The following is a 13,111-nucleotide window of genomic DNA, read 5'->3' as shown; positions in this document are numbered from 1 at the left end:
TTATACCCTGGGGCCGGTGAGGTGGCACTAGAGGTAAGGTGTCTGCCTTGCAAGCGCTAGCCAAGGAAAGACCGCGGTTGGATCCCCCGGCCTTCCATATGGTCCCCCCAAGCCAGGGGCAATTTCTGAGCGCTTAGCCAGGAGTAACCCTTGAGCATCAAACGGGTGTGGCCCCCCCCAAGAAAAAGATTTAAAAAAAAAGAATTCTATACCCAACAAATAACAGTATTGAACAGGTTATTGCATTTGGAAATAAAATTTTAAGCTTCTTACGTTTAAAATACCAACACAGACCTCAGTGAAAAGCTTACTTGTTCATTCTGAATTCAGAACAAAAGAACTGTTTTAGGTTATTCCAAAAGATAATCTTTATGCTTTCAGAGTTAGGCCAACACTAATTAAATTTCCTGGCAACTCTTAAGGATATGCTTCATTGTATTACCTCATAGTGGTTTTAATTAGTTAAACTGAAATTAGGCTTCTGTCACTTATAAAACTACCTCCCTGCATGAATGAGTTACAGTGGCTTCAGCTTCTTCAACCACATTGTGGTATGTAATAATTTAACATTCTTCTACAAACCACACTGAGAATATAGGTTACAACAGGAAATATATTCGCGTTAACCAGAACATTAACTCCACAGAAAAAAGGCAATGGCAAACCTTCCAGACATCACATGTAATTTTTTGAATTGTATCAGCTTATTAAATGTCAGGATAGGATTACCCAAGAAATCTTGAAGTGCAGCCAATTTACTGCCATAAGTTTCTGCTATGGAACTTCACTTGTTCAGCTATGTCCAAAATTAGATGATAACAAGACAACCAGGCACCTAACCTAAAATGAGCTGTGTTAGAAATGCTGTACAAGTCAAAAAAGAGAAACTCCAGATTAATTGGGGGGGGGTTGGGCCACACATGGCTATGTTCAGGAATCACTTATGGCAAAGCTCAGGGAACTTATATGAGATACCAGAGACTGAACCCAATAGACTGTGTGCAAGGCAAGCACCCTACCTGCTACCTATCCTACCCTGTGCTGCTCAGGTCCTAAGAAACTCAAATTATGTCACTAAAAGTTTCATGCAATGTTCCAACCAATAATCCTCTCCCACCCAAAAAAGTAGTGAATAAAGTTTATAAATGACACAATAAGATTGAAGTTGAGTGAAATACTTTATAGAATGAGTATCATTTCACAAAAAATGGCATTGGGGGTGTCTGGGCGATGTTGAGTGAGTATGGAGTAAGTCATTTGCATGCAGCATACCCAGATTCAACCCCCAGCATCCCGTGTGGTCCACTGACAAGGAGTACCTGACAAAGAGATGGTATGGACCCAGGAGAAGCAAAAGGATGACAAGAACTTGCTGAGAGCAATAAGCAATACAGTCAATATTCCAAGCTTTTCATGGTATTAATACATGTAATAAATGCAAAAAAATAATTTAATATGATGGAAATTAAAATATCTCAGTTACACTAGATTAACTATTTGTGAAAAGTCAAAATTAGAATTTGATTACTATGCTCTTTTATAGAGCTAAGAATTATTACTGCTACAATAAACAAAATCTAAACTATTCAGGGAATTGTAAAATTGAGAGATTTAGCTCTCAGATAACAATTTTTGAACATTATCTTTTAAATTTTTTATTTATTTATGTTTGGGGACAGAACCAGGTGGTACTCAGATCTTACTCCTGGTAGAGTTCAGGAATCTATATAGGTGTCAGGGTTTGAACCCAGGTCAGCCGCGTGCAAGGCAAGTACCCTACCCACTGTACTATCTATCACTTTGATCCTTTAAAATACAATCTTTAACAAATGAATTGTTCAATCACTACTCCTCTCCTTGGAGAAAAGATTCCAGTCCTGAAGCAAAGAAAATGTAAAATAAGGCTGAAAATACTGTCGTTTCAAAAAGTGCTTTAAATATGAGGACTTCTCAAAAGTTTAAAACTGAATTAACAGTCAGAAGATGATCAACAGAACTAGAGCACATGCTTTGAATGATGATTTAATCCCAGTACCTGTTCTTCCAAGAACGGCTAAGTAATGACTCCTAAACACATCAGGAACACTTCCATGCACTGCTAGGCATGGAACAAAACTCAATAACACCACCAAAAATATAAATAATATAGAATTATCATATTCAGAACTTCAAATTCTGGGTACATATACAAAGAAACTGAAAACAGAATCTTAAAGACCTTTTTATTTATCAACATTGATGATCAAGAGAAAGAATCATCCTAAATGTCCACCCATAGAAGCATGGATAAAAGGAAATGTGGAACAACCCAGGACACAATACTAATCGATACTAACCAAAATACTAATACTTTAAAGAAGGGGCCCTTGCTGTGTAAGACAGTATAGGTAAACCAGAAGATACGGTTTCAATCTTACTGAAACAAGCCAGTTAGAAAAATACAAAAACACAATAGGACATTAGTCTACTTTACACAAGGTATATAAAGTAACAAAGTAAAATGCAAAAAACAATAACAGAGTAAAATGCTTGCCAGGAGTTGGAACAAGAAGGAAAGCTGGTTTACAGGTACAGAATCTTGTTATTTTTGTTTGTTTTTAAATTTATTTATTTATTTGGTTTTTGGGTCACACCCAGCAGCGCTCAGGGGTTACTCCTGGCTCTATACTCAGAAATCACTCCTGGCAGGCTCGGGGGACCATATGAGATGCCACGTCCTTCTGCATGCAAGACAAATGCCTTACCTCCATGCTATCTCTCCGCCCCCAGAGTCTCTTTTTGTAACATGAAAAAATTTATACATATTTGTTTCTACAATAGTAGGTATATAATGTACAGTGTACTTAAAATGAGTATGATGGCAATTTATGTCATGTTTGCTCTTTTAACCATAATTTAAAATAAGGTGAATTGTACTTTTGTGTCCTAGGATATATCCCTAGGAGAGGGTATAGCTGGATCATATGGGAGCTCAATTTGCAGTTTTGTGAAGAATCTCCATATTGTTTTCCATAAAGGCTGAACTAGACGGCATTCCCACCAGCAGTGAATAAGAGTTCCTTTCCTCCACATCCTCGCCATCACTGATTGTTCGTGCTCCTTGTGAGTAATGTGTGCCATTCTCTGTGGTGGGAGATGATACCTCATTGTTATTTTGATTTGCATCTCCCTGATGATTAGTGATGTGGAGCACTTTTTCATGTGTCTTTTTGGCCATTTGTAGTTTCTTTGAATAATACAATTCAAAAATCCCTTCCTCATACCTCATCATTGCAGCACAACTTAAAATAGCCAGACCCTGGAAACAACCAAGGTACCCTTCAACAGATGAATGGCTAAAGAAACTGTGGTACATATACACAATGGAATATTATGCAGCCATCAGGAGAGCTGAAGTCATGAAATTTTCCTATACATGGATGTACATGGAATCTATTATGCTGAGTGAAGTAAGTCAGAGGGAGAGAGACACAAATAGTCTCACTCATCTATGGGTTTTAATAAAAATTAAAGACATTATTGTAATAAGGCCCAGAGACAATAGAGTTAAGGACTGGAAGGACAGGCTCACAATTTGAAGCTCACCAAAAAGAGTGGTGAATGCTGTTAGGGAAATAGCTACACTAACAACCAGCGTGACAATGTTAAAGAATGAGAGAAGTACAATGCCAGTTTCAAAAACAGGGGGGACACACACATTGGTGGTAGGAATGTTGCATTAGTGAAGGGGGTGTTCTGTTTATGACTGAAACCGAACTATAAGCATGCTTGCAATTGTGGTGCTTAAATATTTTATTAAAAAAATTCCAACAAAACAAATAGATTAATATTAATCTATTGCTAAAATTAAATAAATAAGGTGAAAGCATGTGAAAGGACAAAGGAATCAACTCAAAAGTCTTCCTCATGTTAACTACGAGGAAATTTTTGCAACAATCTGAGAGTGAACAGAATAAAATAAATATCTATGCTGATACATATAAATAAACAGAGAAGAATGTCTTTCCTTATTAAAGATTTCCATCAAAACAATTGAGATACCTGCAGCCAGAGAGATAGCACAGCAAGTAGGGCACTTGCCTTACAGGTGTCTGATGCAAATTCAACCCCCCAGCATTCCATATAGTTCTCCAAGCCTACCAGGAGTTATATTTGAGTTATATTTGAGCCTACCAGGAGTTATATTTGAGCACATGACCAAAAATCAACCCAAGTGCCACAGGGTATATCCCAAAAAACGAAACAGAGACAAACAGAAACCACAGCTACCATTTTATGAAATGGGAAAAGTTTTTTTAATTCAAATAACCCTTTGAAAAGCCCATGAAACAGGTTTACTAATAAAATCTGCTATGGCACAGAAGTCTTTTTTCTATATTCCACCCCCAAAACTTTAAAAGGAGGAGGCTGGCCTCTCTTCTCAAGGTAGGACTTTAAAATCTACACTTTAAGGCCAGAGAGGACAATGTAGGCGTTAAGGGGCTTGCCTTCCACAAGCCCAACATGGTTCCAATCCATATGACCCCCTAGGCACCACCAGGAGTGATCCCTGAGATAAATCTGGGAGTAAGCCCTGGGTACAGTCAAACTGTACTAAAAACCAAAAACAAATTCAAATCAAATATGAAATAAAATCAGTACTTAAGGAATATATAATCAAGGAAATTAAAAAGCTAATTTTGAAATCCTAAGAGTGAAATGAAACGTCTCTGTACATACAGGATCCAGACAATTCAGTGGTGCAAAGCACTAGCCTGGCATAACGAAGGCCTCTAGGGTGAATCCTGGTGCACTAACCTATGCCAACTGAAGTGGTCCCAGCAGCCCTACTGCCTGGGGAATACCAGCAAGGGGAGGAAAAAAAAATCTCTGCACCTTTAAAATGGTCTTATATGAAAACGTGAAAAGAAAAAGCAAGAGCAGAATATCTGAAAAAATAACTCAGGAGCAAGTTCAAACTTGGTCATTAAGTGCTTTAGAAAATACCAACATGCACAGGACTATCCTCGTTTACATAGATAAAACTAAACTAACTCCTAAGTGAGGCAAGCACCTTGTTTGGTGAAGCTTTAGGGTTTGTTGGGGCAGTTCAGAAAGTATGACTACACCTATCATCAAGTGAGTTTCTTCATTATATATGTAAAGTAGTTTTTTTAAGAGCCGACAGAGCAGAGTAGATAATAAGACAAGGCAGCATATAATTGGGTGATGGACTCCAGCTACTGTAGATTATAATAAGTTAAATAATGCTGCTAGAACTATACATCAGCAAGACAACTTTCAAATAGGAGGTGTGAAAATACACAAACAAGATGATACACTAGAACTATATAATGTTTACTATTTAGTGATTATGGGCCTCAAACCTAGAAATTCTGTTGTGCTAAAGGATTTAATAAGGAATTTTACTAATATTATTTTGGTATTATAATATGTGGGAATATACATTTTCGCATATGTATAGTGGGATAATACAATTTAAATGAAAGGTCAAGCATATAGTGCTAATGTGAGTGAGGTTGCATTGTAAGGCATTGGTTTCAGTTCTAGCACCAAAAAAAAGTAAAAATGAGCAAAGATATTTAAGTTTGTTGACTTTAAATTTTCTCTAAATTTGAAAACTGAAAGTAGAATCAATTTTAACAAATGAGAAATGAGGAGCTGGAGAGATAGCACAGCGGCAAGGCGTTTGCCTTGCATGTGGAAGGTTGCTGGTTCAAATCTCGGCATCCCATATGGACCCCCCGAGCCTGCCAGGGGTGATTTCTGAGAGTAGAGCCAGGAATAACCCCTGAGCATTGCCGAGTGTAGACCCCCCCCCCCAAAAAAAGAAATGAGAAATGTTATCAACTGGCAAAGGCCATACCTTTGACCAGGGGTGGTGAACAGGATTTTTACCCTCACTCGAAATGGCAAAATGCACTATTTTTTAATATATTATTGTTAAAATTATATGCTTTTGTGTGAGTGTTTGTCTGTTTTGGCAGGTCACTGCGTGGTGTGGCTCTCTGACTCTCAGTTTAAAATTTTGGCTTTTTGCGTTGAACTTGTTCGCCACCCCTGCCTTTGACAGTAAATCTGGGAGTTGAGGGAGTATGCGCTAATTTTTATTTATTGTTGTTTTAAAACTTGCACCCAGCAGTGCTCAAGGAATCGTGAAGTATCAAGAACGGAACCCAGGTTATCTTGTATGCAAAAGCATAAGCCCTGACCTTTGAGCCATCTGCCCATCCCTATTAGACTTTTTTTATTTTTTATTTATTTATTTTTTTGGTTTCTGAGTCACACCCAGCAGTGTTCAGGGGTTACTTCTGGCTCTATGCTCAGAAATCGCTCCTGGCAGGCTCAGGGGGACCATATGAGATGCTGGGATTCGAACCACCGACCTTCTTCATGCAAGGCAAATGCCTTACCTTCATGCTATCTCTCCAGCCCCCCCATTAGAATTTTTAAGGATGTAATCTTACAAACAACAAGAAAAAAATCCTAGAGGTCCTCCTGTGTCTTTAAAATACACAGTGATGATAAATAAAGATATTACTTTAACCCCTGAGCACTGCCATGTGTGACCTCAAAACAAACAATAAATAGATCTAACTACTGAGGAAGCGAATTTCTTTACTAGAGTATTGATAAAGAAGAGGCAGCTTTTTTTTCTTTTTTTCTTTTTGGGCCACACCTGGTGACACTCAGGTGTTACTCCTGGCAATGCACTCAGAAATGTCTCCTGGCTTGGAGGACCATATGGGACGCAGGGGTGGGGGGGTCTAACTGTGGTCCGTCCTAGGTTAGCATGTGCAAAGCCAACGCCTTATCACTTGCGTCACCGCTCGGGCCCGATGAAGAGGCAGCTTTTATACAATACTGTAACCTTACAATTTTAGGCTAAGAATATGAAACAGATCATTTACTAAATGCCAAGTTTTCAGCATACATCTTACCACAATACTTGCTATTCAAAATTTCTTGGTATTCAAGGTTCTAATAATCTCTTTCTATTGTCCCCAAAAGTTGTGGCTAGTATAATTAGATTTGGGTCAAACTACCTATGGAAATGACATTCTCTAATAAAACTTACAGTGAGAGAGATCGAAAGCAGATTTACAAGTGTGTGAAGGATTTAGGAAACTACCTCTTTTTGCCCTTAACTATCAGGTGCTGCTGTCTTTGTCAGCACAATCTCAAAAGCAGAGAAATAAAACCTACAAGTGAAAGAATTGGAAGAAATTTTAGCAGGACAATATATTTTCACTAAACTGGTAATTAAAATCATATTCATTTCTGTCCATCCATTGAACTGATATAAAACAAGTAGTCTCAAAAAAATACAAATTTAATAGTCCATTCAGGGGTAGGGATGTAGCTCAGTAATAGAGTACTTGTTTTGCATGTGGGACCCAATGAGTTTAATTCTTGGTAACAAAAATAAAATAAAATGGAAAAAATATACAAAATTTTTCCCAACAGGAAGTGCTCTGAAAACTTAAAAAATAAATTATAGGATACATCTTTGCTGTAACATTTCAGCCCTCAGCACAAAAGAGGTTTTTTTGGTAATGAAAATTTACAAAGAAATATAATGATGCCGTCAACACAAAATGTGCTCTCTCTACTAAAAGGTCATATAAAACAGAAACAAAGTCTTGTTCAAATGTTCCCCATATGAGAAAAAAAATAAAAATAATCCTCTCTGCTAAAGTTTTAGTATTTATTAATGGGACGCTAAACAACAGCCCAGAACCAGCAACTGGGCGAGGGAGCCCAACGAAGACAAGTACTAGAAGCTTGTTTGCAAAAGGTGATGCAAGGATTTCAGTTTATGCACATGTATCTTTTGAGCAAATCTACAAATAACAGGTCCACTATCAGCTGATAAGTAGGAGAGATATATCGTCATAGATACATTCTTAAACTAAATACAACTAGTATTGACTTTAGTTTTTATTTTGGGGGGACTCAGACCACACTCAGCTGTGCTGAGGGATTGAACATGGATTGACCCTATGCCAGGTAAACCACCTATACTGGCCAGTCTTTTTCAAAAATATAGTGTTATCAGCAATTCACTGTAACTCATTTCCTCCTTTGCAAAAACTGATCAAAAGCCTCTAATTAATCTATTATTTCTGAAACTACAAAAATAAGAATATATGGGGCCGGCGCAGTGGCGCTAGAGGTAAGGTGTAGCCTTGCAAGCGCTAGCCTAGGAAGGACCGCAGTTCGATCCCCCAGCGTCCCATATGGTCCACCCAAGCCAGGAGCGACTTCTGAACGCATAGCCAAGAGTAACCCCTGAGCATCACCAGGTGTGGCCCAAAAACCAAACCCCCCCCCCCAAAAAAAAAAAAAAAAAGAACATAAGCATGAAATCCAAAGCTCTCCAAAACCTTTTTTGAGTTTTACTTACGTAAACCCTGTGCAATAAATATTCAAAGTTCTCCCCTGAGAAACACCCAAAACACAAGACCTTATTATTATACCTTATATCACTACACAGAAATTTAACAAATAACTATCTTTCTTCTTACGTGCACAATAAATCCATATAGAGTAATCCAAATTTCAAGGTTTTCTACTTTAAAGACTTCCTTTTAGAAGATGCCTAAGTCTTCCAAAAGAGGATATGGTTACCATAAGGATAATTTGATATTTTCTTGCAGTCCCAAGAAAAGCAGTACTTGTCATTTTAGGGCATAAAAATACTGGAAAGCTTCTTTTGGAGGATGGAAACAGAAGGAAGTATATGACTAGAGTAGAATCAGTTCCCAGGAACAACTTCTCAATAACAAGGGGTAACAAAAAAGTCTTAGAAAAATAAGCACCCTTAAAACTATTAGCTTCCCCAAAGTTTTAAACGTTACTAAAATTTTACTATATATCATCAAATAAACAAAAAGGCCACTGCTGGTGATGACAATTGCCATAAATCACCTCTCCTCTGGAAAAGAAATGAACAATTTTCCTCCTTTAACTATGCGATATTGACTCAGATGAAAATCTGTGTTCTTTTCTGAACTTAGTTACCTAAGATAATAAATAATAATGTCTGCTCCCCTTATTTTCCAGATGCGTCTACTCTATGAGAACAAAACGATGGCACTAATGTTCAATTAGGAATACTTAATCAGAATCTCCCGGGGAATTAATCAGAGTTCTTGTGCATAATTTAGTAGAAGTAGGTCTAAGGATGTATGGACCACTACATAAAAAAAGAGAAGCAAATGAGGCTGGAGAGATAGCATGGAGGTAAGGTGTTTGCCTTGCATTCAGGAGAATGGTGGTTCGAATCCCGGCATCCCATATGGTCCCCTGAGCCTGCCAGGAGCAATTTCTGAGCATAGAGCCAGGAGTAACCCCTGAGTGCTGCCGGGTGTGACCCAAAGACTAAAAACAAACAAACAAAAAAAAAAACAAAAAAGGGGGGGGGGAAGCAAAGAAGAAAATGTGTCCGTGTATGCCTCTAAATGACAGATAAGGTCAGAATGAATACTAGTCTTGAGATCTGCTGTACTCGCTGCAAACTGACAAATCCTACAAAAGCAATCATCCTGTGTTCTTACAGAATGTAATTCTTTTCATTCTTAAACACTGTCATTTAGAACCTCCCTTAGATGTTATTTCTAACTGAAGCCTTCCTAAATCATTTGTATTCTGAATAATTCTTGTAAAGTGCTAAAAAATTCCCAGTTAAAAGCAGTGTTTTGTTCTGCTGTTTTAATAGGACTGATGATCAGCAGTGCTCAAATTTTAGACAATTTTCACATACACAGCTGAAGAAAAAGACACATTAAGAACTGACTGGAAATAGGTACGTAATTTATTCCCACGCTGACCCATAGTCTATTTTAAAAAAAGTAAACCAACACTCTTTGTCTCATTAGCACTACATTCTAAATATTGAAGAATCTTCAATTTAATGAAAAGGAGGGGCACACTAAAACAATAACTTGCAGTTATTACTTGCAGTAAAATCTATGCAAAATTTTCTATTAATGGAAACCAGCTGCAAGGGAAAAAAATGTGATTTTCTGAGTCTGGAATACTAATGGGTTTGTCTTATTCCAAGTTTCCATTCTGAAAGGAAGGCCCTTTAATACATTATCCTTTCTAAAAAGTCCCTAAGAAATCTATGAATTACTTTCCAAAAATAACAATTCTATAACCTTTATTATTTATTGATTTAAAAAATATATGCTGAGGTTTTTAAGAATCATTCAAAGCTATTCCTTTTATGAAAAGCTGTATATACTTGCCTACCCCTCCATAAATTTGAGGTGGAAACTTAAGTATGTGATCCTTAAATTTGCTAGCAGAATTTAATTCACAGTTGTGAAATTAGCATAATCAGTATCAAAGACGTCTACTAAGTTATGAAACACTGATAAAAATGTTTACCACTTGCTGCTGCTACCATAACTCTTCTAATCACCAGTTAAATTCTCTCACTTAAAAAAATTTGATCTCAGGATTTGGTTGACTGATCTTTTCTCCCACATAGTTGACAAATTAACATTTTCTAGTATAAAGGATACTTGAAGCTTACAAAATGTTTTAAGTTAACATTACCTCAATTACAGAAAAATAAATTAAAACATTTTAATAGTTTATTTGCACGTATATTAACATAAGCACTTTGCTCCCTCAACACTAATAACACACGTATGCATGCACGCTTTATATTCTTATGACTACAACCTATACGATTATAGATTTTATATAGTATCTGATTTGTTCAAAAAGTATCTGTAGGAAACATAGGCAGTGGATTTATATATAGTCCATAGACTCCTGAAAGTTGATTAAAATTTTTACGAAAGATACACCTGTACCCTAGACAATTTTAAGATAATATGCCATTAAATTATCACCAAAGTTAACACTATCATTAACTAGTTTTAAAATAAAAATACAAGAAAATACCTCAATTTTGTCTGTTTTGGCATCTCCCCAGTATATTTTGCCTTCATCATAATCCAAGGCCAAGCCATTTGGCCAACCAAGAGAAGTGTTAACCAACACTACTCGATCAGAACCATCCAAAGCTGCTCGCTCAATTTTCGGGATTTCTCCCCAGTCAGTCCAATACATGTATCTATAGAGGTATACAGAAAATAAGCTAAACACATAATAAATTGTAATTTCCACATATTCTAAATATGATCTACCTTTCCTATTAAAATAGTATCAATAACTTAGTACCACAAAATATTTTTAGAAGTGACTTATGAATACTACCAACTTATTTAAGACATTATATAGAGAGAATTCTTTTATATATAGAATATATATTTATAGAATTCACTATAAAAGAAGCTTGCAGGAAAAATTTCAGGTCAGCATATTTTGGAACTGAATCTAAATATGACTTCCAATAGTGCAAACCATTTTTTTTTTTTTTTTTTTGGTTTTTGGGCCACACCCTGTGCCGCTCAGGAGTTACTCCTGGCTATGCGCTCAGAAGTTGCTCCTGGCTTCTTGGGGGACCATATGGGACACCGGGGGATCGAACCGCAGTCCGTCCTAGGCTAGCGCAGACAAGGCAGGCACCTTACCTCCAGCGCCACCGCCCGGCCCGTGCGAACCATTTTTAACCATACTTTTTTCATAATATTCTGTGATCCTTTGTATGAAGTCTTCTCTTTTTCTAGATGACTGCTATCTCTGACACAAAAAGTTATCCCAGTAACTTATTCAGCTAACAAACTGAACTTCCAAATTAACTTCTAATAATGCTAATTCTCAGAGTAACAAATAATATTGCTGAAACTTAGCTTTATTCCACAGCACTGTGGTCAGGAGGTTTGGTTTTAAAATAAAAATAAGCCTAGAAGTACAGCTACAAAGCCTGTAAAATTTTTGAAAATCTTGTATCTGGATAAATATATGGTAAGATTTAGAATTTGCTATACCTCATTCCAAAAATAATGAAAATGGGTGAAAATATTCTATGGGAAAGAGTCTTGAAAACTATCTCTTTCCACATTTTTCAATCTCATGATGCAAGCTTAGCAAAATCTGCAGCCAACACCCAAAGTCAGCAAGCACAGACTTATTTTAGAAAGAAAAAATATGCGTAACGTTCATGGAAAAACTAAAATTTACCCAATCACTATATTCTAAAACTGAACAGTTATTAAAGAACTACTGACAAAAAAAAAAAATATACTTCATATTGTTTTTGTCTATTTCTAGAGATCTATACATAGAAAAACCAAGAGAACTTTTCTATCAGCACAGTGGCTTACCCAATCATAGGATCTAACACAATAGCCCGGGGTTCCTCTAAGTCTTCTGAAATCAAGATCTTCCTCATAGTCCCATTGAGTCTTGTTACTTCTATTCGATCAGTGCCAGTGTCTGTCCAATAAAGATTTCGGGCAACCCAGTCAACAGCAATACCATCAGGATGAGCAATCTGAGCAGTGACCACAAATTGACTTCCAGATCCATCTATGAATGAACGGCGTATGGCCCTCACTTCATCATCAGTCCAGTAGATATACCCTTCTACAGGATCATAATCTATGGCAATGGCATGACGAATATCTTCTAACTGTAGAACAATATCTGTGAAATCAGGTGTATCCAAGGAAATGCGTCTCAAGTCTGTCCTTCGGGCTAACAGCAGCAATTCAGTGGCACCTACAAGAAGAAATGTGAAATAATAAGGGGAAAAAAATGAAACACACAAGCAAAATTTAACCACTCTAAATAAAGAATGCAGCACTTCAGAAACTGAAAATGAGTTAAAAAAAAAAAAGTCACAGGGTGGGGGCTTGAGAGATAGCACAGCAGTAGGGCATTTGCCTTGCAAGCAGCGGATCCAGGATGGATGGTGGTTTGAAACCCGGCATCCCTTATGGTCCCTCATGCCTGCCAGGAGCAATTTCAGAGCGCAGAGCCAGGAGTTACACTGAGCACCACCGGGTATGACCTCAACCCCCACCAAAAGTCACAGGGTGATGAGAGATACTCAAAGGGGTATCTTTTCATACTTTGCTCACAGGAGTTCCAGGTTTGAGTGGTCCCCTAAACAATGCCAAGAAGCTATCCCCAAGAACTAAACAGTGTAGCTCCCAAATCAAAACTCGAATCAGAGGTCGGAGCATAG

The 13,111-nt window shown here is 37.3% G+C and overlaps 2 protein-coding genes across 2 annotated transcripts in view; one reads left to right on the top strand and one right to left on the bottom strand.

Annotated features, from left to right (window-relative positions):
* The window catches only part of BORCS5 (BLOC-1 related complex subunit 5), a 714,757-nt gene that overhangs the window by 474,502 nt on the left and 227,144 nt on the right, over window positions 1-13,111 (top strand). The window lies entirely within an intron of this gene.
* Window positions 1-13,111, bottom strand: part of LRP6 (LDL receptor related protein 6) — a 138,395-nt gene that overhangs the window by 55,106 nt on the left and 70,178 nt on the right. The window contains exons 6-7 of the mRNA XM_049782908.1: window positions 12,246-12,642; window positions 10,921-11,092 (exon numbers count right to left, since the gene is read on the bottom strand). Of these exons, the coding sequence (XP_049638865.1) occupies window positions 10,921-11,092; window positions 12,246-12,642 (569 nt within the window). The remainder of the gene's footprint in view (window positions 1-10,920; window positions 11,093-12,245; window positions 12,643-13,111) is intronic.

The sequence above is a fragment of the Suncus etruscus genome, chromosome 11, assembly GCF_024139225.1.
Source record: "Suncus etruscus isolate mSunEtr1 chromosome 11, mSunEtr1.pri.cur, whole genome shotgun sequence".
Classification (NCBI taxonomy): Eukaryota; Metazoa; Chordata; class Mammalia; order Eulipotyphla; family Soricidae; genus Suncus; species Suncus etruscus.
This window is presented reverse-complemented; position numbering and strand designations above follow the sequence as displayed.